At 44.6% G+C, this 23,267-nt stretch overlaps 1 protein-coding gene across 1 annotated transcript in view; it reads left to right on the top strand.

Moving 5' to 3' along the window:
* Positions 1-23,267, top strand: part of KIF1A (kinesin family member 1A) — a 2,072,061-nt gene that overhangs the window by 348,896 nt on the left and 1,699,898 nt on the right. The window contains exons 4-6 of the mRNA XM_078667093.1: positions 11,533-11,712; positions 16,070-16,135; positions 16,448-16,626. Of these exons, the coding sequence (XP_078523219.1) occupies positions 11,533-11,712; positions 16,070-16,135; positions 16,448-16,626 (425 nt within the window). The remainder of the gene's footprint in view (positions 1-11,532; positions 11,713-16,069; positions 16,136-16,447; positions 16,627-23,267) is intronic.

Raw genomic sequence — 23,267 nt, forward strand, 5'->3', positions numbered from 1 at the left:
TGCTTTGCCTTCACAGAAAGCGCCTAATGACATTGTATTGTCACTACAGCGAGCTTGGAGCCAGGGCAGGATAGTCAGGAAATTCCATGCACGTAAAATATTCTTTCAAAGCTTTTCCCACTTTCCAGTAGAAGGTCCCCATGGTATGAAAATGGGATCTTCAGACCCACTCTTCAGTTGATTACAGGACCTACGGAAGGACTCTCAGAGAACTGCCTGGTACTGTGTGGTGCTGTGCACTCTGCCAGACTGCTGCTGTGTCTGGAAGGACTGCTTAGGTGTCTAGAGCCTGCGTTGAACCCTCAGAGGCCATCCCTGCTGTTGACCCCTGCATCTATACCTGCACCCAGGACTACCAGAAGTGACTCCAAGGGCTAGTTTGCTGGCCTATCGTTCAGAGCTAAAGAGACATAGTAGGCTTCCACCATCTTGAAAAACCACACCTGGACCCAGCCTGAGGGACTTCTGAACCACCAAGAGGTTTCCTAACTGTTCTGGACCCTTGGTTGTGGTGCTAAAAGTGCCCCTATGGCCAATTTCCAAAACTGAGGATAAACAACATTTGGCCAAAAAGTGCTCTGAGGACCAGGAGGAGACTGGGACTAACCTGCTCGCCTAGCTCTATGTTAGACCTGGCACCATTGGCGAGGGTCTCCCTTCCATTTTTGCTGTTGCCTCATATGTATTTCTGGTGTTAGATGCTTTGGGCACTGTGCCACTGCTGTCCAGTGCAACAGTGTGAGTGCGCCTACTGTAAATTGATGTATTAATTAGTGGTTCCATGATTGGATATTTGGTTTGCTTGTCCAACCCTAGTACAGTGCACTGAGTGTGCCCAGGGCGCGTAAATCCAAATGCTGCTAGTGGGCTTGCAGCACTGGTTGTGCCACCCACAGAAGCGGACTTGTAAAACGTGTCTAAGGTCTGCCATTGCAGAGCCTGCGTGCAGTCTGGTACTGTCATGCTGACTGGGCAAGTGCACCCACTTGCCAGTCCCTAAACCTTCCCCTTTCTTCATATTAGTCACCCCTATGGTAGGCCCAAGGGCAGGGTACATTGTAAGTATAAGGTAGGACAAGCCCTGATGTGTGTGGCAGGTCCTAATAGTGAATTACAGCCATTTTCGTTTTTCACTATTGCAAGGCTACCTGTTCTCCATAGGCTAGAATGGGTAGAAATTCCAGTTTAGTATGCCTGGACTCAGAATAATAAAATACATCTTTTAGTAAAGTCTATTTTAATATTCTGTGTTTGCAAATACCACTTTTAGAAAGTAGGTATTTGCTTACCTAACCATTTGAGCCCACCTCTACTAGGTTGTGTATTCCTTGTCTGGGTTGGTATGTGACAGGACTGGGGAATTCCAGGAGACAGGCTGTGGCAGCCCGGTGGTGAATAGGGAGTTCTGCAACCAGATGGGAGGGAGGAGTTGCACCTGGGACTTGAATAGAACTGTGCCCACCCCCACAGTGCTGGCTCCACCCCCTGTGGTGAGTCTGATGTCTCTGCCCTGCACACTGAAAGAAGAGAAGGAAGACTGTCAACAAAGTGCTCCTGGACTGTACTTGCCTTCCACAAAGCTGGCTCCACCTCCTGTGGGGCGTCTGATGTGCCTGTCATGTGCTGTGAAAGGGAAGGAGAAGTCTGGTAAACAGAGTGCTTCAGAACTGGCTTGAATTGGGCACTCAGAGAACAAAGGATTTTGGGGTATAAGTATTGGGACTCTGATCCCATGAAATGAGATCACTCCTGGAACTGACAAGAAGAAACCTCTGCTGAGGAGAAGGAACCTGAAGAAACTGAGGAGAGACTATTCCCAAGCTGAAGTGCTGCTTGGGGGATTGGCCTGCAGTGGTGCCTGGCTGCCTAGAGAGGACAAAGGACTTTGTGGATTTTACCTTTGCTTTCAACTTGTGCTAAAAAGATCTCCAAGGGCTTGGAAGATAGCTTGCCCCTGACCGAAGTCCCAGGACCAGTGGACTTCACCAGCCTTTGTGAATTGCTGCTGTTCCAGTGGCTACAGAGGCAGGGAGCTGTGACCGACTCTCACGACCGCCCGGTGTCCTTTTGGCACTGCACTGAGCAACGTCTGCCTCGAACAACGCAAGCTCTGCGCTCACCGACTCTGTCTCGACGCTGTCAATGAGCCGTAGCCTGCACCGCGACTGGAAGGACACCGCAACGTGTAACGCCTCGCTACACCGGATCGAACTGGTCTGACCGACGCGTCACTGCTGCTGACTTTGAGTCCTGTGACCGCACCGGAGTTGGGCACCGCCTCGCACACTTCGCGACGCACCGCCCGACTCGCACCGCTGTCTGGACTGACCAACGCCAGCTTCTGAACTCCGGCTTGAACGCCGCACCGTAAAGCTGAAAGCACCGCAACGAGCAACGTCCGCCCCGAACAACGCCAGCTCTGAGCTCACCGATGCCGTCAACGAGCCGTAGCCTGCTCCGCGACGGAAGGGACACCGTGACCTGCAACGCTTTCTTTTTGTACACCACAATGATCCCTGGAACCGGCTCGCACGTCTGTGCCGGCCGCCTCAAGGAAAGGTACTGTGTTTGAGTCTGTCGACATTTGATTGGGCCCCGGACTGTCGCGGTCCGCTGGATTTGTTAGACTCTGTGTTCTTTCAGCACGCCGTAGCCGGACAAGGCTACCGACTCACACAGAATTCTGATTTACACCTTTTTAACCAGAACTCTTGAAATTTAATAGTACTGTGGATTATTTTTGTCGTTTATTGGTCTTGTGATAATTCTATGTAAAGTATACTTATTTTTTTTATATAAAACCTTGTGTGGTGTCCATTTGTAGTGTTATCACTGGGTTACTGTATGTGGGCATAAATGTTTACCTTATATCACCTCTGAACTAGCCTTGACTTCTTGCGCCACGCTGCCTAGAGGGTGAGCAGGGGTTATTTTAAGAGGGTAATTCCCTTGCCCTGACTAGAGGAGAGGGTCCCTGCTTATCACAAGTACCTACCTGTGTCAACCAGAGACCCCCAATTCTAACACTCTCTAAGGTCCATCGCCAATCGGATGGACTATGCAGCTTCTCCCGCTATGTTCTTCTCTGCATCAGCAAATCTGTTTCAGATGTCCTTCTCCAAAGGGGTATCTGACCTCATGGAACTGTCTTCAGCTACAGCCCTCAGGTTCGTCCTCTGGAGTTTTTCGACTTCCATTTGGGCAATTAATCTGAACGTAGAAATCTTCTGCGCGGTCTCCACCCACGGCCATCCAATGACAACTCTCCCTCCTCAGACACCTCTTGCAGCCTTGCCCTGCTGAACTTTACCTTCTCAGACATTTTTCTCCAAAGGTAAGGGCCCAATCTAGTTCTAGTATCCCAACCACAGTCCATCACTGTCAACTTTAACTTTCAACTTTGGCACAGTCTTGCACAACTAGATGTCTGCAGTTGGTTCTTTGATCTTTTACGAGCTATTTTGAACCTTAAACTTTAAAAATCACAACTCCGGTTCCACAAATGGTATTTTTGGTGTTTTGGTGTCTTTTTTTCCAAATTGGTTTGGGATTTTGAATGTGCTGTGTTTCATTGTATTACTGTTTTTATGCTGTATACATACTTTACACATTGCCCTAAGCCTGCCTTCATTTTGTGCCAAGCTTCCCAGGGTTCAGCACAGGTTAATTCAATTACTTTTTGTCGTTTACCTTGCAAGTGATAGTGGCTGTGGCTTGACCAGGGCTCACACCCCAGTCAACCAACGACCCAAATTCTCACAGTCTCAATCAATCATCATCATCATCATCAACAGTCTTTATTCGGTATTATACTAAAAACACAAATATTATTTAGCTATACAGCATGAAAGGAGGAGAGAAAAAAGGAGAGAAAGAAAACATAGAGAGAAAAGTTCCGGGACATTCATATCAATTCATTATTCCCCCGTCTAATGCCCGCTCCCTCCGGCCAGTCCTCTCGTTCCTCTAAGTTTGAGTGCTAACCTTAGGAAGCTCGTGATAGAGAGCAGGGTCAGGGGATCTTGGCCCATTTGTAGGTATAAAAGGGCGGCCTTAGCATGCCTAAATTTGAGTTTTTTCAGCAAATTAATTAAATAAAGGCACCTGGGCAATGAATAAAAAGGGCACAATAATACAGAATGAATGGTATCCTGCGGAGATCGTTGATCGCAGCCGCAGGGACCCTTCGGCTCAAGAGTAAAACCTGCCGGATCGGCTAATAAATAATGTAAAAAGTTGAGCCTAAAACCTGTTAATAAAAACCTATCATGAGAGTTGTAGGTAAGGGCTAAGTACGGCTCCATTCCTTCATTAGATCTCACTAGGCCATAAGCTCCGACCGACTGTTTGCCCCATTCCCTCTCTTCTCTAGAGGTAATTTTATAAGTAATAAACCTCTTCCTCATACTATCCTTATCCCGGCCTACCCTACCGGTCGGGTTTGGGAAGAGATATTTGGAGCCTATTTTTCCCAGAACAGCCTTAAGATACTTCAGCCAAGGGATGTCCATACCCCTATCCCTACCAAGGCAATCCGTAATTATTTGCCTGGTCAGTGTTGCCTCCAGATTCTCCCAAATCTTTAACCATGCTAACAGGGCTCCCACCTGTAGCCTATCCTCTATAAAGGCTCCCCCCCAATTCTTCGTGGACAATATATGCGTGGACACCCTGCGGGACCTTGAGGAGCCTCCTCATATATTTATTCTCCTCCACCTGCAGATTATCAGAGTTAACAATCCCCCAGAGTTCCGCACCATATGACACTTTGGAGCAGCAAACAGAGTTATAAAGAGTCATAATTTGCTCCGGGGACCAACGTCCCAGTCGGCAGACAAAGTTCATTTTTGCCCCTGTGCTGGACACTAGTTTATTACAGCGCTCTTCAAGTAATGCTTTAAAATGTAGTTGGCTATCAATTAAAATGCCCAAATACGAGAAGGACTGCACCTTCTCTAATTTATGTTCGCCTATTCTATAATTGAAACATTTCCGTTGTTTCAACCCTGCTTCCATCACATATGACTTGGTTACATTAGCCGACAGGTCTAATTTATTCATTAAATCCACAAAGCCATCTATTAAAATCTGTAGGCCCCGCGGAGTCCGTGCCAGCAATACTGCGTCATCAGCATAGAGCAGAACAGGGATTGCTCTTCGGCCTACTCTGGGTGAGTCCACATTTAGGCTTAGAAGGGCGTGTTCTTGGTCGTTTATGTACAGTGAAAACAAAAATGGCGCCAAGATACACCCCTGTCGCACACCACTAGTGCAAGTAAAGGACTCAGTGCATCCACCCTTTAGATTGTACCTTACATTGGCCGAAGTATTCCATTGCAAAGCTTTTAACATTTTTATAAGATCCTGGTCTGCCCCTAGATTACTCAGTTTGGCCCACAGCTTCTCCCTGTTGACGCAGTCAAATGCTGCGCTAAGGTCCATATATGCTAAATAGACCGTTTCATTATTAGCAATGGTATATTTAGCCACCAAGAGGTATACATTTATACATTGGTCTGTTGTGGATCTATTGGCCCTAAATCCATACTGGACATCAGTAATAATCTGTTGATCCTCAGCCCAGTTCATCAGACGGTTTAAGATGACTCGTCCTAGGACTTTGGCAGTGACATCTATGAGGGAGATGGGGCGGTAACACTGGGGATTGTCGCTATTCCCCTTTTTAAAAATTGGCACTATTGTAGCCGTTGACCACGAGCGTGGAGCCCCGTGGTTATGGCAGCATTTAGTACCTTGTTAGGATTGCGTCCCACAGGTCCACCTTGCTTAAAAAAAGGTCCGGGGGGATCCCGTCCGGGCCTGGTGCCTTGTTTTTAGTGAGACCCATAATACCTACAATGATCTCCTCTAGGGTGAATTCAAGTGTTACATTCCACCTCCCCGTCCCCTCCCCATTGTACAGTGACTCACTGTTCCTCCGATTGTAAAGTCCTCTAAAGTGATCCACCCACTGTCCTGGGAGAATATTGGAACCTATCTGTGGGCTATTTACATCTTGGAAACAAGGATTATTAATTATTTTCCAAAAGGCAGTATTATCTTTCCTTTCTGCAGCTCCTCTCAAGTCCTCCCAAGTTTGAATTTGGAGGGCCCTCTTCCGTCGTTTTAACGTCTGTTTATAATTGAGCCTGTATTGCATCACCCTTTGTTTGTCCCTTGGATTCAGTCTTAGTGAGGCTCTTAACTTTCTCTATGCAAGAGAACATGTGCTGTCAAACCACCTGGGGTCATTGTTAGGCTTGGCCTGTCCTGTCACTTTTAAAAGGCCATCTATTAAACAACCCATTTCTTCAAATAGATCCACTAAGTGTGACCCTTCCTTGGATAAATCCAAGCATTTCTCTAGAGCTGTCCACCTTCTTTAGCTAGGGACCTATAAAAGCTTTCCCCGTTAATTCTCGACCATTTCAGGCACCTACCCTGGTCGGTAATCTTTTCTACATTTTGCCCAACCCCCCTCTTTGGGACCCTAGTTACATTTACCACTGATAGGGACAGTACTAGGGGGTTGTGGTTACTAAATCCTCTCAGTTCTACTGAGAATCCCCGTACCCAACTCTTTAACAATTGGGACACCAAAATAAAATCAATAAAAGAGCTCCAACCCTTTCCCTTAAAAGTGGGGATGGTCGACTTATTAGGGTCAATAACCAATAGGTCCATTGTGTGTTCAAGCCCATGGTTGTTCATCACCCTGCTCAACTCCTTGCCTTCCGGCTTGTGCTCCAAATGGGTTCCCTCCTCTATGCTACAGGAGGTCTAGTCTTCTTTAATGGGTAGCAATTTGGGGAACAAGTGGGAATTGAAGTCCCCCCGCAACTAAGAGCATGGGAGCCATTGTTCTCTGTTTTTGCTCGGTCAGGGATTTTAGCCTTTCATCCAGCTCACTCACTCTAGACCGCCCTGAGTTATAAAAATTTACCAGGGTTATATTAAGACCCCTCTTTTTATACCCAAGGCCTATCATATATTCTGAGTTCCATTTTAGATCGTCCCAGTTCCCTTCCAGACACACATCTACAAATACTAAGAGGCCTCCCCTCGCTCTTCCAGCCACGGACTTGCTTGCCGGGATCCTGAATGATTTGTACCCAGATAAATGAAAGTTAGAGTGGTCTGCCTCCCAGGTTTCCTGGAGGCAAATAATTTTAAATTTACTAATATATTCCACCCACTCCTGATTCTGAAATTTAGCTGACAGACCTGCTACATTCCAAGATATAAAGTCAGTAAAGCTTCTTAATGTATCTGTCTCGGAACATGGGTCTAAACTTGCTCTATCGGTGTCTTGGGGTACCTCTATTCTGGGAGTCCTTATAGTGCGATGGGCAAGCTGATATGTATTTGATATAACTTCTTCTGCCTGCTCGTCCCGCTGTAACTTGGAGTTCCGCAGGGCTGCACTCGGAGCCCTATCTTGGCCTAATTTCTCTCCCGTTCAGTCAGTCCACTTCGCTAAGATGTCTTCCCCACTGAAGTGGCGCATATCTATTATTTAAGGAAATCCCAACCCTCCCCCTCCTCCATTGGCACTACCAGTTGGGCACATGTGTTTCCTCCACCTGGGGCTCCCTGCCATGGTTCGATCCTCGCCCTTGCCAGCCCCCCTCTTGGCCTCCCTGAATGACCAGACCCAGTCCTATTCGCATCGGATTGCTCAAGGCTAGGGATAAAGGCTGGAGGAATATAAAAATAACTTGGGTTCTGAGCCTGGATCGAGGATCTTGAGTGTGTCCAAAAACCCCAGCAAACATGGTCCACCACCCTGGGGTCATTGAAGTTAATAATCACACAGTCTCATGCTATATTTTTCTCTCTGGTTCCCTGGCTCCTACCCAACTAACTCTCCTGAGAGTAGTATTTTACACTTAACGTCCTGAGGCAATGGCCTGTTTTTGTTTAGCCAATACATTGTCTCAGTTTTGCCATCTTCTAATTCAGGGACACCAGTCAGGACTACAACATACGGTGTGCAAGCAGGGGGTAAGTCTAAATGGGAGCATAGGTTAATTTCCCTATTCCTATCTCTATCCCTTTCATGACTGCGGTTTGCTCCCTGTGTATCTAAGGTTACTGCCTCGCCTCCACTCACTAATCTTCTGCTTGGGGTACCTGGAACTAACGGGTGGGTGACCTGGGCCTGGGCCGTGGTTGATGTTACCGTAATACTAGGGCAAACTACAGGAACCCTTCCACCCTCCCTCCCTTGCTCATTTCCCAGGGCAGCAATTTGCTTCATTATTTTTCATGCCTCCCAAACTGGTCGTTATCAGCCCCTCCATTTTGTCAAGTCTGCTTTCAATTGATTTAAGTCTTTCAATTAACGGATCCAGTACTGATGAAGGTGCCTACTTTCTGCCAGTACACTTGCTCTGGCTCTGCTAGGCCAGTACCAGTTGCGTCTATTCTGGGAGCAACGTCTGCGTGCACTTCAATAATAGAGGAATCTGTGTGTGGCTGCTCTCTCTGCTTGTTAAGATTGGGTTTGGAGGTCTTGGGTTTCTTTCCCTTTTGCTGTAAGCCTCCATGTGTGCCTCCTCTTTTTCTCTTCCCATCTCTCGCTTCTACAGATTCCATGGGTTGAGGATTCTCCTTGCGAACTTCTGCTACGCACATTACTGTATTCTTAGGTGTCACCGGCAGTGTTCTTCCTAACAGTGACAGGGGGTTCAGATGATCTCCTTCGTTACAGCTTAATGTGTGGATTTGAGTGGGACTCAAAGTTTCCGGGTGAGTACCCCTTTCAGTGCGGACTGACGAGGTCTTTCAGGGGAACGCACATTGATTATGTCCCCCAATGATGAACATTCTGCAAACGCCGGGTCCATGGAGAGACGCCTTTCCATGATGGCGATCTCGTGTGCAAGCACGGAACTGGCCCTAGTTATAAACTGATCAAGGGTTCCCGCTACGTAACCAATTTCCGCTCCTTTCCTCCCTCTTCCTTCCCGCGCTGTCATAGTATATCAGTTCAATCACTGTTATTGGGGGAAGAGGTTGTTACAATGAGCAAAATACCAAGTTCGGGATCCACTTACTGAGAGATCACCTGCGCCAATCAGGTCCAACACCTTAGAGGGGGGGGCTTGCCCTGCCTCTCTCTGTCTAGAACGGCCTCAAACGGGCCCGCCCTTGGCCCGGGCTTTGCCCGGGGCGCGTCCCGCGTGGCGGGGACCGTGAGGAGTTTAGTAGCGCTGTGGGCTGGGGGTGTGGCAGCACAGGTGCGCGAGAGCCCACTGCTCCTGGTCCTCGTAGTTCCTCATTGCTTCAAGTGCGGCCAAAAACAACACAAGTCCCTCCTGCGAGCGGCTCCCGCGAAGTGGGGGCCGCGAGGAGTTTAGTAGCGCTGTGGGCTGGGGGCGTGGTGGCACAGGTGTGCGAGAGCCCACTGCTCCTGGTCCTCGTAGTTCCTCAGTGCTTCAAATGCGGCCAAAAACAACACCAGTCTCTCCTGCGAGCGGATCCCGCGAAGCGGGGGCCGCAAGGAGTTTAGTAGCGCTGTGGGCTGGGGGTGTGGCGACACAGGTGTGCGAGAGCCCACTGCTCCAGGTCCTCATAGTTCCTCAGTGCTTCAAAGCGGCCAAAAACAACACCAGTCCCTCCTGCGAGCGGCTCCCGCGAAGTGGGGGCCGCGAGGAGTTTAGTCCAGTCCGAGTGTTTATTCCAGTTCAATTTGAACACACATTCAAGGATTTTTTGTTGGATCATTGATTGAATGAACGCACCTCAAGGCCTTTGTGTTGGATCACTAATTGAAGAACGAAGTTGAAGATTAAAATTTGGACTTTATATAATAAGGATTGATTGTTCGTAATTTGATGTGATTAGTTTAATATATGCAGTACCCATAATGTTTATATTCAATACTACTATGAGTATACAATAACTGATATATTTAGAGTGCTCAGGAAGGAGTTCTGATATATTGTTTAGGTGCTCACCTGTTGAGTACTTGTGGGGTTGTCTGGTAGCCGACCTCTTCTCCTTCCTTTTGGATGCACCATTTAGAGATATCTGTTTGTATTACCACTTTACCCTTAACATAGGTAGTGCGCCTACTATAGACCTGGTTACCAGTAATTAGAGTTGCCCATGTTAGATGCTGTAATTTATTTTGCACTAGATGAAAGTGGAGACAAACATTTTCGGATGCTATCGAGGGAGGTAATTATCACCTATTCTGTTTTATGGGGGATAACATGTTGATTTTGGAGCTGTAAATACTGGATCTTTCCCTCTGTTAAATTCCGGTAGCCTTTGACCTGCTAAAACGTAACGGAAGTTAGAACTTTATTGCGCCTCGCCATTATCCGGTGTGATAAATTTCACAATACTTATAACTGCAATCCTTCTGCTAACGCGTTTGCACAGGGAACGCAAGAGACAGGCCACTTTTAAGGCAATCAGGCTCATGGAATTAGTGAGCACTCTCACAAGACTATGAACCTCATTTAGAGGCTGGGGGTAATGTGGCCTCAGCCAAAAATTGATGATGACCTACCTGTCTGCCAACCTCTTGGTTCCCGTGGTCATTTATAACCGGGGAAATTACTTACCACTGTTGACAACACCTTTACTGGTAATGGACCTCCACCTGGATAACTCTTGATTAGAGTGAAGGGAAAGATTGGCTTAGGAGACCCTCACCCGCAATGTAACTTCCTGGGAGAATAGTTTAAATGTAAAATGTAAATGTAAATGTATGTGTCTTGTAAAGCGCACTGCTGCCCTGAGGCGTCGTGGCGCTGTAGACCGCTGGGGAACCCGTCCTGGCTATCCCTGTGAGATGGTCCCTACTGGGTATCTCCAAGGTGAAACCAGGCATCCCAGGTGAATGTGGGGGGCCGTTGTAAAGATGAGGCAAGCTAATGCCTAGAGTTGCCGAGTGTGATCCCTGGTTAGAGTAGGCACCGAGGCAAGAATTATTGAGTCCGCTGACCCTGGTCCACAACCCTGCCGCGTCGGGAATGGAACCCTGGTCCCGGGCCGTTCGCTGCTTCCGGGTCTGCTGCCTCTAACCAGTGAGCCACACCACTCCACTTTAAGAGGCCATGAGAGAGCTTCTGGGTCCCAGAAGTAAAGTAATGGTTAGACGATATTTTGAATTGAAAAGCGTACAAACCTGCTAACAATAGAAATTCATTCATTCGCAATAACCCCTGCTCTCTTCTTCCATTTCACCTTTCCCTGATCCCATTCTTCCTTTCTTAGCTCAGTTGCTGTTTCTCATTCAGTCTCTCCCATTCGTCATATCTGAATATCATGCAACTATCTTCTCTTTCCGTTCCAGCCTTCTTCCTTTCTTTCCCCTTATTCTGTCTTATTCCTCTTTCATTCATTTTCATTCCGTTTTTTCCTCACGTTTTTCTTTTCTCAACCTTATTTCTCCCTTCCCTCCGGATACCTCTTTTTCACTTACTCCCTTCTTCACTTCTCTTTCACTTACTCTCTCTTGCTCTGTCTCGTTTGCCCTTTATTGCATTTCTTAATCCTATTGTGCTTTTTTTGCAGCCTCAAGATTTCAACTTTGCTTCGCAGAGACAGGTGTACCAAGATATTGGTGAGGAGATGCTGCAACATGCTTTTGAGGGCTACAATGTCTGTATTTTTGCTTACGGCCAGACGGGAGCAGGAAAGTCCTACACCATGATGGGGAAGCAAGAGACCGATCAGCAAGGCATCATTCCACTGGTAATTTTCCCTTCCTGCGCCAAACATTCATTTCAACAATGCAGGCGCAGTGCCTGCATTGGCCCTAGGAAGCCAACTGAGCACCAGTCTAAAGGAAAGGACAGGGATGCATCGTATTGCAGTTGCGGCTCTTAGTGCCGATGAAGTAGCTAAGTTATTTACGCCTTACGCTCCCCCACGTCTTTTGAGATCTACCAATACAGGACTCCTTAAGACATCTAGGGTTAAACGGGCCAGGTGGGGAGGCAGGACACTATCCAACAGGGCAGCACACCTGTGGAATAGACTACCTCCGAATATGAGATTTCAATCGGATCGGAGACTGTTCAGGAAGAGTCTTAAAACTATTCTTTTTGTAGCCTAGTCGGGCATAAGCTATGGTTCTTTGGATCTGCACTCACCCACACTAGCGCCAAGACGCCACGGCAATCGAGCGCTTTATAAACTTTTAAAATATAAAACATAAACATAGTGGGAGTGCTTTGGGGCGGTGGGGTGGGTCAGGTGGGGGGTAGTAAACTTCGGCATACGGCTGACCAGAGTTCAGTAAATAAATGAAACAAATTACATTGCGCACGCTGCAACGCACATGGCGTTGCAGCGCGCGCAATGTAATTCGTTTTATTTATTTATTTATTTATTTATTTATGTACTTACCTCTGGTCGGCCGTATGTCTGAGTTTACTAACCCCACCCGGCCCCACCGCCCCCCAGCCCTCCCACTAGGAGCTGCGACTGTCGTATTGTCTAAATACGATGCATCCCTGCACTTTCCTTATGGCTCCGGGCCACCAGATGGCCTGCGGTGCTGTGTGTGTTACGTCGGTTTGTTGTATATATGCTCCTTTGTTTTCAACACACTTTAGAAACAGTTGAAATGCGCTATAATTGTGCTTTTTTAACTCTTTATTTACTTTAAAATATTTGTACAGTTCATTTCTAGGTTTTAAACTGCTGCTGTGTATTCGATGAAAGCGACCCTCTACAGTCTTTCCGTTCACATTAGCAAGATTGTCCCATGTTTCACTATAACTATCTTCACAGTTTGCAGTAAGAAAAAGTAAAAACCATCTCCATGTTAAACAAAGAAGCAACAATTTGTCAGAAGACTCAACTGACATTTGACCTCAGTCTTTGAAGCAAAGCAAATGTGACAAGATAAGAACAAAATTTAAAGTAGTCTTTAAGGCTCATTTTCGTACTTCCTGCATTTTTAAAGCACTCCCACCCTGCCGCCCCTACTTCCAGCACCTATGATGCAAACAGGAGATGGGGTCTCACTGTCTTAACCCCTTCGCCACAGGCGGGATTCCCCCGCTGTGCTGGGGGGCGGGGGCGCGTACAGCGCCCCCATGCTCATGACGAGGTCAGCTCGCCATGAGCCACGGCGCTCCTGTGCTCATGACGAGCTGAGCTCGTCATGACCGCGCCGGTTCCAATGGAACGTTCAGCACAGCAGGGGAATCAGCCCAGCTTGCGAGCGTTCTATCTAACGGGCGCGGTCATGACGAGCTCAGGTCGTCATGAGCATTGGAGCGCCGTGGCTCATGACGAGCTAACCTCGTCATGAGAGCTCATGAGGTTAAAAATCTTCAAAGGAGGTAATAAATCAAAAGCAGAGAACTACAGATTAATCACTCTCATTGACAATGAGGTAAAATACTACGGGGTCATTCTGCTGGAGCATCTCCTTGATTGGGCAGACACAAACTCAATTATCCAGATCAGCCAGACAGGGTTTATAAAACAAACCAGGACCTTGAAAAACATTATGGCACTTTCATTACTGCTCGAATCCTCCAAAACTATTAAGCTGCCTCTCTACCTCTGTTATATCAATTACAAAGGCACCTTGGACTGCATCAACTGAAACAGTATTTGGAGCAAACTAAAGAATTGGTCAGTACCACCGGTGCTCTTAAGAGCCATTGAATATCTACACTCCAACACCTGGGTCAGAATTAAACTGGGCAAAAAGGTCTACTTATCCAGGGCTATTCCCACATCCTGTGGACCCAAACAGGGGTGTGGTGTGTCTTGGTCCCCATCCTTTTCAATCTACTTTTGGCAGACCTTCCCCCTGCCCTGTCTTCCGTTATCTCTCAAAACCCCGAAGCTCCGTACCACACTCCTTTCAAATCTCCTCTGAGCTGACGATTTGGTACTGATTACCCAGACAAAGGTCAGGCTACAACATCTTCTGTATGCCACCCAAGAATTCTCCACAAGAAATGATTTGTCAATCAACACCACAAAAACCAAAATAATGTACTGCTCCAGAAAAATAAATGGCAAAGTCAACTGGTTTCTATACTCCACCAAGCTCTACTAAGTCAGCGAATACAAATAACTCTGCATTATATTTGACAACAAGGGGAACTTCAAGCTCGAAAAAGAGGAAATTAAAAGGAAAGGGCTAGCACTAGCAGCTGGGCTAAGGGCCCTGTTTAGAAATGGGCTGAAGCACAGCCCCGTATTAAAAACAGCCAGGGCAAAGGTGGTGCCCACATTGGTAAATGGAAGCGAAGCCCTGCGGGGCAGGGACTCACAAACTCTGGACACAACCATTGGAAGAATCTACAGAGAAATTTTCCAACTCCTCAGCTACACCTCCCACACCCAAATTAAGCTGGAATTCGGTCTAGTCAAGCAGTCAGTCGCCTGTCGCCTTAAGTTGGACGAAAAAAACACCATCAACTAAAAAAGTCGGGGTGGAAATAACCAACAAATCTCACTTTGCGGTCAGAGGCTACCTCAAAAAATCAACCTGTTTGGACTAGCGCAACTGTGGTCTGCATCACTCAGTTGTGAAACATTCAAAAGAGACGTTAATAAAAAATCTAAACTAATACCATCCCTAGATGACAGGCCAGCCCTTGAGAAACATGCCTGTGCCTGGATGGTGCTAAATAGCTACACCTTCTTGATGCTGCAACATGTCTGGATGAAGCCCTCAGTAGTAGGGTAGAAGGCAACTTCTTGAAACACTGGCTAGGTGCCCTCACATCTAATACACATGCTGCCCCTTGATTGAGGGTAAAAGGAGGTGAAGCCTGTAGGGTGTGTGACCACCTAAAGGAGGTTACAATTCCCACCATCTGCCTCTGCAGCTCCACTCTGAGCCTTCGAAGGTGCTAGTTGTGACCCTTTTGGAGTCAGGCAGATGTGCACTCCTGCCGAAACCCCAAACTAGCATCTAAACCTTCAGGCTTCAAGCTTTAAGCTACGAGGGAACTCTGTGGTCCCAGAAAACTCTGTTCTCAAACTTCCTTCACAAAGACACGTAGGTCCATATTAGCAGCGCGCCACTCGCTCGTCACTAACAAAAGTGTCATACTTCAAGTATGGAGGACACTAAACATAAGTTTTCAAATATGGTTTATTCAAGACTGTACGCGATGAGCTGCTGGTGTTTGCGGAAAACCTCCAACTGCGCCCAGATTCAAAGGCACATCCTATGTGGAGCCTTCTCATGACAGTGCAAGGGTTCCACAAGCCCATGCCTCGAGCATCCATATAACACGTAGATTATCACACTCTGCTCTGGCTCCCAGTTGGAGACAGGGTGGAATTCAAGGTCTTTTTCACCATCCACAAAGTATTCTGTAGCAAAGACCCAGGATACCTTCACAGGCTTGTCCTTCACTGTGCACTTTCAAGAAACTGTCAATCAGTGTCTGCTCAGTTGATCAATCAATAAACTCACAGCAGAATGAAACAAGAAGCCCGCTCCTTGGGAGTTCATAGACCAAGAATGTTGAATGCACTCAACCCCAGCCTGAAATCTGAACCCAATTACCTGTGGCTCACGAAACCATTGAAACCAGGAATATTTAGATTTTCAGTTGAAGTATGTCCAGACATAGGAGCATCAGATTTCTCAACCACTTAGCCAATCAGATTATTTCATCCCCAACTTATTCTTTTTGTATGCATATCTAGCCAATGCTAGCACTCTGCAGTAGCCTAATGCTAGTCGTAGGACTGTACAAAGCTCCTTAATAAACACACACATAAAAAACAGTCCATCTTTTTCTGTATTGTTTAAGGTTGTGTTCCTCAGCCTGTTAATTCTTGTAGGCTGATCGTCATCCTTATTTTGTAGAAGACTTATTGCAGCATTGTCTGGCCAGCCGTGATCAAATTGTTAGGTTCTCGATGCATGTTAAAGAAGGGACTGTTTGTGACTTTCAGCTATAAAAACATGTTTTTTGGTGCTGTAATATTTGTTACGCATTTCAATTCCTATAATATTTGCTTAACACTCTTTCCACGATGTTCTGAAAGGGAATGGGGAAATTAGGTAAGAATTAATTATATGAAATGTAATTTGATTTAATGTTATTTCTCCCTTCAGCTTTGTGAAGATCTGTTCTCCCGGATCAGTGACACCACCAACGATAACATGTCTTATTCTGTAGAGGTGCGTATCACATTGTTTCTCTCTAAATATTTTAAATGTCCTAAAAATAATTATCAGGATAAAGGTGTCCGTGCCCCACTGATTTTTAGCCAGAGGTCTCCTCTAACATGTTAAGGAACTTGGCAATTTGTCACAGAACAACAGGAGCACTTATAGTTAATATTGACCAAAATGCTAATCTAATAACAACTACTAAGATGTTCATCTAAATGTGCCATACAAAGCCTGAATGCTGCACCTCTGACACAAAACAAATAGGCCGCCTATCCATGTCCCACTTCCTCTCATTATCTCCCTCTCGGATTCCCACAGGTTAGCTACATGGAGATATATTGTGAACGTGTGAGGGACCTTCTGAACCCAAAGAATAAGGGGAACCTGCGAGTAAGGGAGCACCCCCTCCTAGGACCGTATGTGGAAGATCTCTCTAAGTTGGCAGTCACTTCCTACAATGATATTCAAGACCTCATGGATTCAGGCAATAAAGCCAGGTGAGAAAACACTTAGGGCTTGTTTTGAGGAATTTTGACTGAGTAGAGTTATTTTGAATTTGACTACATGTACATTTTTAAATGTAATAAAAAAGAAGCTCACGAGAATCTGTAAAGGAGAGAACTGTTTCTAACATGGATTTATATTTAAATCTGCTCCTAACCACCTGCAATGCAGTCAAGTGGAAACAATTTAATTGGCTGGGAAATTAGGAAACACAATAATAACCTTATATATACAACAATTTCACCAGCACTACGTGAAATATTTTTTAAATATTCAAATAATATTAATACTCATTATTTTGATTTCAGAAGGACTGCAGGGGAATGGAAGTGACTTCATACACTCTTTGACCCTTTTCCATATTACTGAAAGAGACAATGCACAATCATTAGCTCCAGAGACATCTATAGAAGTGATGTTACATGATCTTTGACCCCAGGGACATCAGGGAAAGTGGCTTTACTAAAGTAGAATAACTATAATAAGTGCAAGATGCACAGAAAAAGAAACTAGTTTTATATATGTTTATCGATGTTTATATTCACCAATGAAACAATACTTTAGTTAGGTTCAGATTTTACACACACAAAACCACAGAACTTCAGCAGTTATAGTAATCTTAACCCCTTCGCCGCTGGCGGGATTCCCCGCTGTGCTCGGGGGCGCATACAGCGCCCCTATGCTCATGACGAGGTCAGCTCGTCATGAGCCACGGCGCTCCGGTGCTCATGACGAGCTGAGCTCATCATGACCACGCCCGTTCCAATGGAACGTTCAGCACAGCAGGGGAATTAGCCCAGCGTGCGAGTGTTCCATCTAACGGGCGCGGTCATGACGAGCTCAGCTCGTCATGAGCACCGGAGCGCCGTGGCTCATGACGAGCTGACCTCGTCATGAGCGCTCAAGAGGTTAAGTCACTATAACTCATGCCCTAAGGTACCTATAACTCGCGTTCCGGCCATGTATACATTTCTCATCAATAATTTCACTGCAAATGTTGCAATAATATTATCAATGAGGCCATAGAAGATGTCATGAATAATGTAATATGTTAGGAAATTAACAGTGCATGGTGAGGGCATGAGTTATAGCTTCCTTAGGGCACGGGTTATAGTTACTTGAGATAACTAGAACTGCTGAATTTCTATGGTTTTGTGTGTGTGAAATGTGAACCTAATTATCAAATTTCTAAGGCTTTTTAAATTCTATTTCTTAATTATAACCCCCTTTAACCTTTGATCTTTCAGTGATTCCTACACGTTTTTCATGTTATTTCCTAACTATGATGTCTCTGTAATCTTGGTGTGTGACTGGCTGTGTGGGTCTGTGAGTGGGTGTGCGAGTGGCTGAATGGGTGTGTACAAGGGTATGTGAGAAGAGAAAAACCTTCAAGCTACTCATCCACACCTAAATATCCCTCCACAACACCTGCTCAAAATACCTCAACAAAAGAGTCTCCTTCCACATACCCAAAAGGAACATCCGCTCTGCTGACCTCGCCCTGGCAGAAACCCCACGCATCCACAGAACCAGAATGGTCAAAAGAGCCTTCTCCTACATCGCGGCTAAAGCATAAAACAAGCTCCCAGTCAACATCAGACGCTCCCCTACTCTACACACCTTCCGGAAGAGCGTCAAGATCTGGCTTTTCGGCTGACCGGAGTTGCTTACCCCCACCACCCCCAGCACCTTGAGACCCTCACAGGTGAGTAGCATGCTTTAAACCCTCTGATTGATTGATTGATTGATTGATTGATTGAGTGATCCTCTGGGTCCCTAAGTGGGTGTGTGAGTGGCTCGATGAATGTGTAAGTGTGTGTGTGGGTGGTTTACTGGGTCTCTGAGTGGGTGTGTGCATGTCTGTATGGGTGTGGGAGTGGGTATGTGAGCGATTGTGTGGTTCTATATAACGCTCTTGACCCTTAAACTGGTTTCAAATGATGTGATCCTGGGCAAATAGTTCAATTCACTGAGCCAACATTTTCTTTTTTATCACATATGAGAGCATTTTGAAATACGCAAGTTCAGCATGTTTGCTGTACACAAAACACTGTTGTTTGATATAATTAACTAAACTTTTGCTCCATATATAATACAAATCTAGCTTCATATAAGAGACACATGACTGCTGGCTTGCCTCTTAGTTAATTTATAGCATTGTCATCTGTGCGGGGCAGAAATGTTTCTTAAATCATGTTTAAAAGCACTTTTAATAAATACATACCTAAAGCATGAGTGGTAGCACACTCATTTGCAATCATCAGATTTTCCATTTTAATGGCCACAAAACTTCCCACTAACCTGTTGCTCACTGATAAAATTGTACAGTGTACAATGTTTAGAAATTACGTTTCTGCATTTATTTGTCATTTGCACATCACAAAGTAAAGTGTTCTGATTTGTTTTGCTCCTATTTACATCTTGCTTCACCCTTATGAATTACCAAAAAAATGTGCTTGTAATTACTGATATATTTGGAAATATTTTTGTTATTCATTTACAAGCTGTATAAATGTTGTGTGTTAGAAAAAAACTGACATCTCACAGCCTTTTATTTCACAATGATTGTCAGATAGATCAATTGACAAAAACCTCTATCTGTACTAAGAGAAAGAAAAGTAAACACAATTTTCCAGGATAGGATAAGCATCATTTAGTGATAAAACAAACTGACATTTGACCTCTGTCCTTCAACATACAGCAAATGTGTCAAGATGAAAACAAGATTTAAAGGCATCTTTATTGCTCATTCATTTTCTGAAGGAAAAGAACACCTGTTCCTTTCCAGTTTAAGTTCACATTCTAGAATGGACAAGTAGGTTCTATAAATAGCTCAACCTCATAAAATCTGACTCGCCATAGGAAGTGCATGAGCAGAGTTTTCAAAGCCTGGCTGGAGTGTTTCAGTGGTTTTCTTGGTCTCTGGGTGGGTGTGGGAGTGGCTATATGGCTGTCTTGAGTGGGTGTGTTAGTGGTTGTGTTAGTGGGCATGTGAGTGTGTGAAGGGTGGATGTATGAGTGAGTGTGTAAGAGGCTATGTGGGTCTCTGAGTAGTGTCTGAGTTGCTATGTGGCCGTGTGAGTGGGTGTGTCAGTGGTTTTACTGTGTCGGTCTGTGAGAGGGCGTGTCAGTGGTTCTCTTAGTTTGTAAGTAGATGTATCAGTGATTGTAATGGTGTGTGAGTGACTGATGTGTGAGTGGGTGTCTGAATGGATGTGTGGGGGCTGAGAGTGTGTGAGTAGGGCTGAGAGTGTTTTTTTTATTTATTTGGAGTCTAGATCTGAGGATCCACAGAGGAGTCACACTGGGGACCGCGCTGAGTGACACAGTGGATCCTCATGCATGCAAGAAACCTGTTTTTCCAAAATTACATCCCCATGAGAAGTCCCTCCTAGACCCCTCCATCAGTCCCATGGGGTCAGGGTGCCTCTACCCTGACCCCTTATATCCTATTTTCACTTTATTTCTTTCCCCCGGGAACTGTGTCCCGAGTGATAAAACGGTGGCCGCAACTTTTCTCTCAGGTTGCAGCCAGCCAATCAAGGCATTGCAGTTGACGCATGGATCCGCAACCATGGTGGATCCGCATCTCCAGATATCCATAAATCTCTTTTCTTTAATCACACCAAAACTACTGAACACATTTAAACCAAATTGCAAAAAGCAATCTTTCTGGACCAAGGTCTAGCGTTCTGCTGTAGTGTCTAAAAAGCCCTATGAGAAATTGCATAGGGAAAGCGCGTTTTGGTACCCCCCTTTTTCTCAGCCCTTACTTGATAAATTTCCCCAAAACGTTCCCGACAGCAGATGAAGTGACTGGCACACTCATTTTGAAAATTTTTGAAAATTTTGTGAAGATTCATCTTACAGCGCCAAGATTATTAGCAAGACAAGAAATGCTTTTGCTATGGGAACTAGGTCCTACGTTTTATGTAGATATATATATATATATATATATATATCGCAGAACAAAGGTTTGCACAGCACTCCAGAAGTCGTGTAGTTTCAATTAGCTTTTATTGAAGCATAGTAGCCACCACCAACGTTTCAACCAAGAAATGGTCTTTCTCACGGTCATTAAGTCCAGGCAATAGAATCAACCAATTTCACAAACTAGTGATAAATGAACTGGATACGTTGGAAAATATAACAACTAAGAAAGGTGAAAATCTAACAAAAAAAGAACGATTGGCACTGGAAAACCTCATGTAAAATGAGAATATAACCATAAAACCTGCGGACAAGGGCGGGAATGTTGTAATTTTAAATACAACAGATTATGTAAATGAGGCTATGAGACAACTGAGATACAAGAAAAATTACACACAATTGTTTTCAAATCTGATAAACAAACTAACTTTAGAAATAGAAATGAAGATCCGGATATGGAAAAATGATGGCTTGTTGAATGAGGATGAAGCTCTATTTCTCTTCAACGATAGCCATGTAATGCCCACCATATACTTTCTCCCTAAAGTTCACAAACCTTTAATCAACCCGCCGGGGAGACCCATGGTTTCCAGTTGCAACTCCTTACTTGAAAATATATCAATCTATGTGGATAATTATCTGGCACCAATAGTAACTAACTAACTGGAGACTTTCTCAGAACACTGACTAACATGGGATGGCAAAAAGGGTTTCACCTAGTAACCATAGATGTGGTATCGTTCTATACCTTGATCGACCATGAAATTGGACTCAAAGCAGTAGAGTACTTCCAACGACAAAGGAACATCCAAGAATTCAAACACACCAGGATTTTGATGGAAATGGTGGAATTGTGCTTGACGAACAATATATTCCTATTCAATCAAAAAGTATACACCCAACAGTGTGGTACTGCCATGGGAATATCTTTCTAACCGAGCTACGCTAATCTCACCATGGAATGGTGGGAGAAATTTGTGGCCAGGAAAGAAGAATAAGAGAAATACACGACCAAGATAGAACTGTGGTTGAGATATATTGATGATCTCTTTTTAATCTGGAATGGCAGTCCAAATTAATTTAAAGAATACTTTAACATCTTGAATACCAACAATGTCGGTTTGAAATTCACTTACAATATAAGTCCAAAATCCATTCACTGCTTGGATGTCCAGGTGTAAATAGAAGACAATCATATAAACACACAAGTCTATCGGAAACTTACTGCAACAGACAGTTTACTCCATGGTAAAAGCTTTCATCCAGCAAACCTGATACAAAGTATTCCATATGGAGAATTTATCAGAATGAGGAGGAACTGTTCAGCAGCAGATATAGCAGAAAAAAGTTTACAAGAAAGTGCTAACCATTTCATGAAAAGAGGATACAAACATAGAGTTGTGAACGAAGGTCTAGAACGTGCAAAAGCAATTCATAGAGCAGAAACTCTGATTGCCAAAGAAAAAGATTAAAATGAAGACACAACAAGATTATTCCTAACCTACAGTAAAGAAAGTTTTAAAATCAAAAAATTCTACAGAAATATTGGAATGTGTTAGAAAGTGATCCAGACATTGGTAAATCAATTGGACCGAGACATAACATAACATATCGCAAAGTTGCATCTCTCAAAGACAAACTTGTAAATAGAAATTTTGTTTCAAAGAAATCTAAAACTTGGTTGACAGAAAAACAGAAAGGACTTGTTCATTGTAACAAATGTAAAGCCTGCAAAATTGGGAAATCTGTAAGAAGCATTAAAAGGATTTCAAAGGAAAAACATTCACAATAACTGAAAGAATTACATGTGATACAACATATGTCGTTTATATGATTGAATAAACCTGCGGGCTACGCTACATTGGTAGCACTATCTGTCCTCTTCGGAAGCGAATACTAGAACATCTGAGAGCTATCCATACCAAGGACATGAACTATGCGATATCGAAACATCTTCACACACAACACATAACTAATTGGGAAAATATAAAATATTTCGGGATGGCAACCATCCCACATGACGAAAGAGGTGGTAATCGAACACTGAATTTGAGAAGACTGGAATCGAGCCTAATAATCAAATTCAAAACAAAGGCCTAAATTGATGATTGTGACTTTTTTGAAAACTGCAAATCTCAAAATGCATCAAACTGGGTTTACAATTGAACACTATAAAGGATGAAAGAGAAGAGGTACTCAAGTAACCGTGACAAAGACCATTTCTTGGTTGAAACATTGGTTGTGGTAATGGTGGTGGCTATTATGCTTTAATAAAAGCTAATTGAAACTACACGGCTTCTGGAGTGCTGTGAAAACCTTTGTTCTGTGACATGATAGCGAGGTATGGTCTAACCTCGACACAGGCACCAGCGGGGAAAGTGCACACCGATTGTGGACTGTTTGTTTTGAAAATTTGCAACATATGTAACCAATAACATCAAAACATAGTTAAGGTTCATTGATGACCTTTTTATCATATGGCAGGGCACCAAAGAGGAAGCAGAGAAATTTGTTGAGGAGTTGAATGAGAATAATTTTAACTTTAAACTTCACGGCATCCATCAGTTCTGAAACCATCCATTTTCTTGATGTACAAGTGTATGTGAAGTATGGCCAGGTGCAAACCAAACTTCACAGAAAAATCACCGCAGGAAACTCGGTACTTCATGCTAGCAGCGCTCACCCTCAGCACCTAATACAAGGT

This window comes from Lissotriton helveticus, chromosome 11 (genome assembly GCF_964261635.1).
Source record: "Lissotriton helveticus chromosome 11, aLisHel1.1, whole genome shotgun sequence".
NCBI lineage: Eukaryota > Metazoa > Chordata > Amphibia > Caudata > Salamandridae > Lissotriton > Lissotriton helveticus.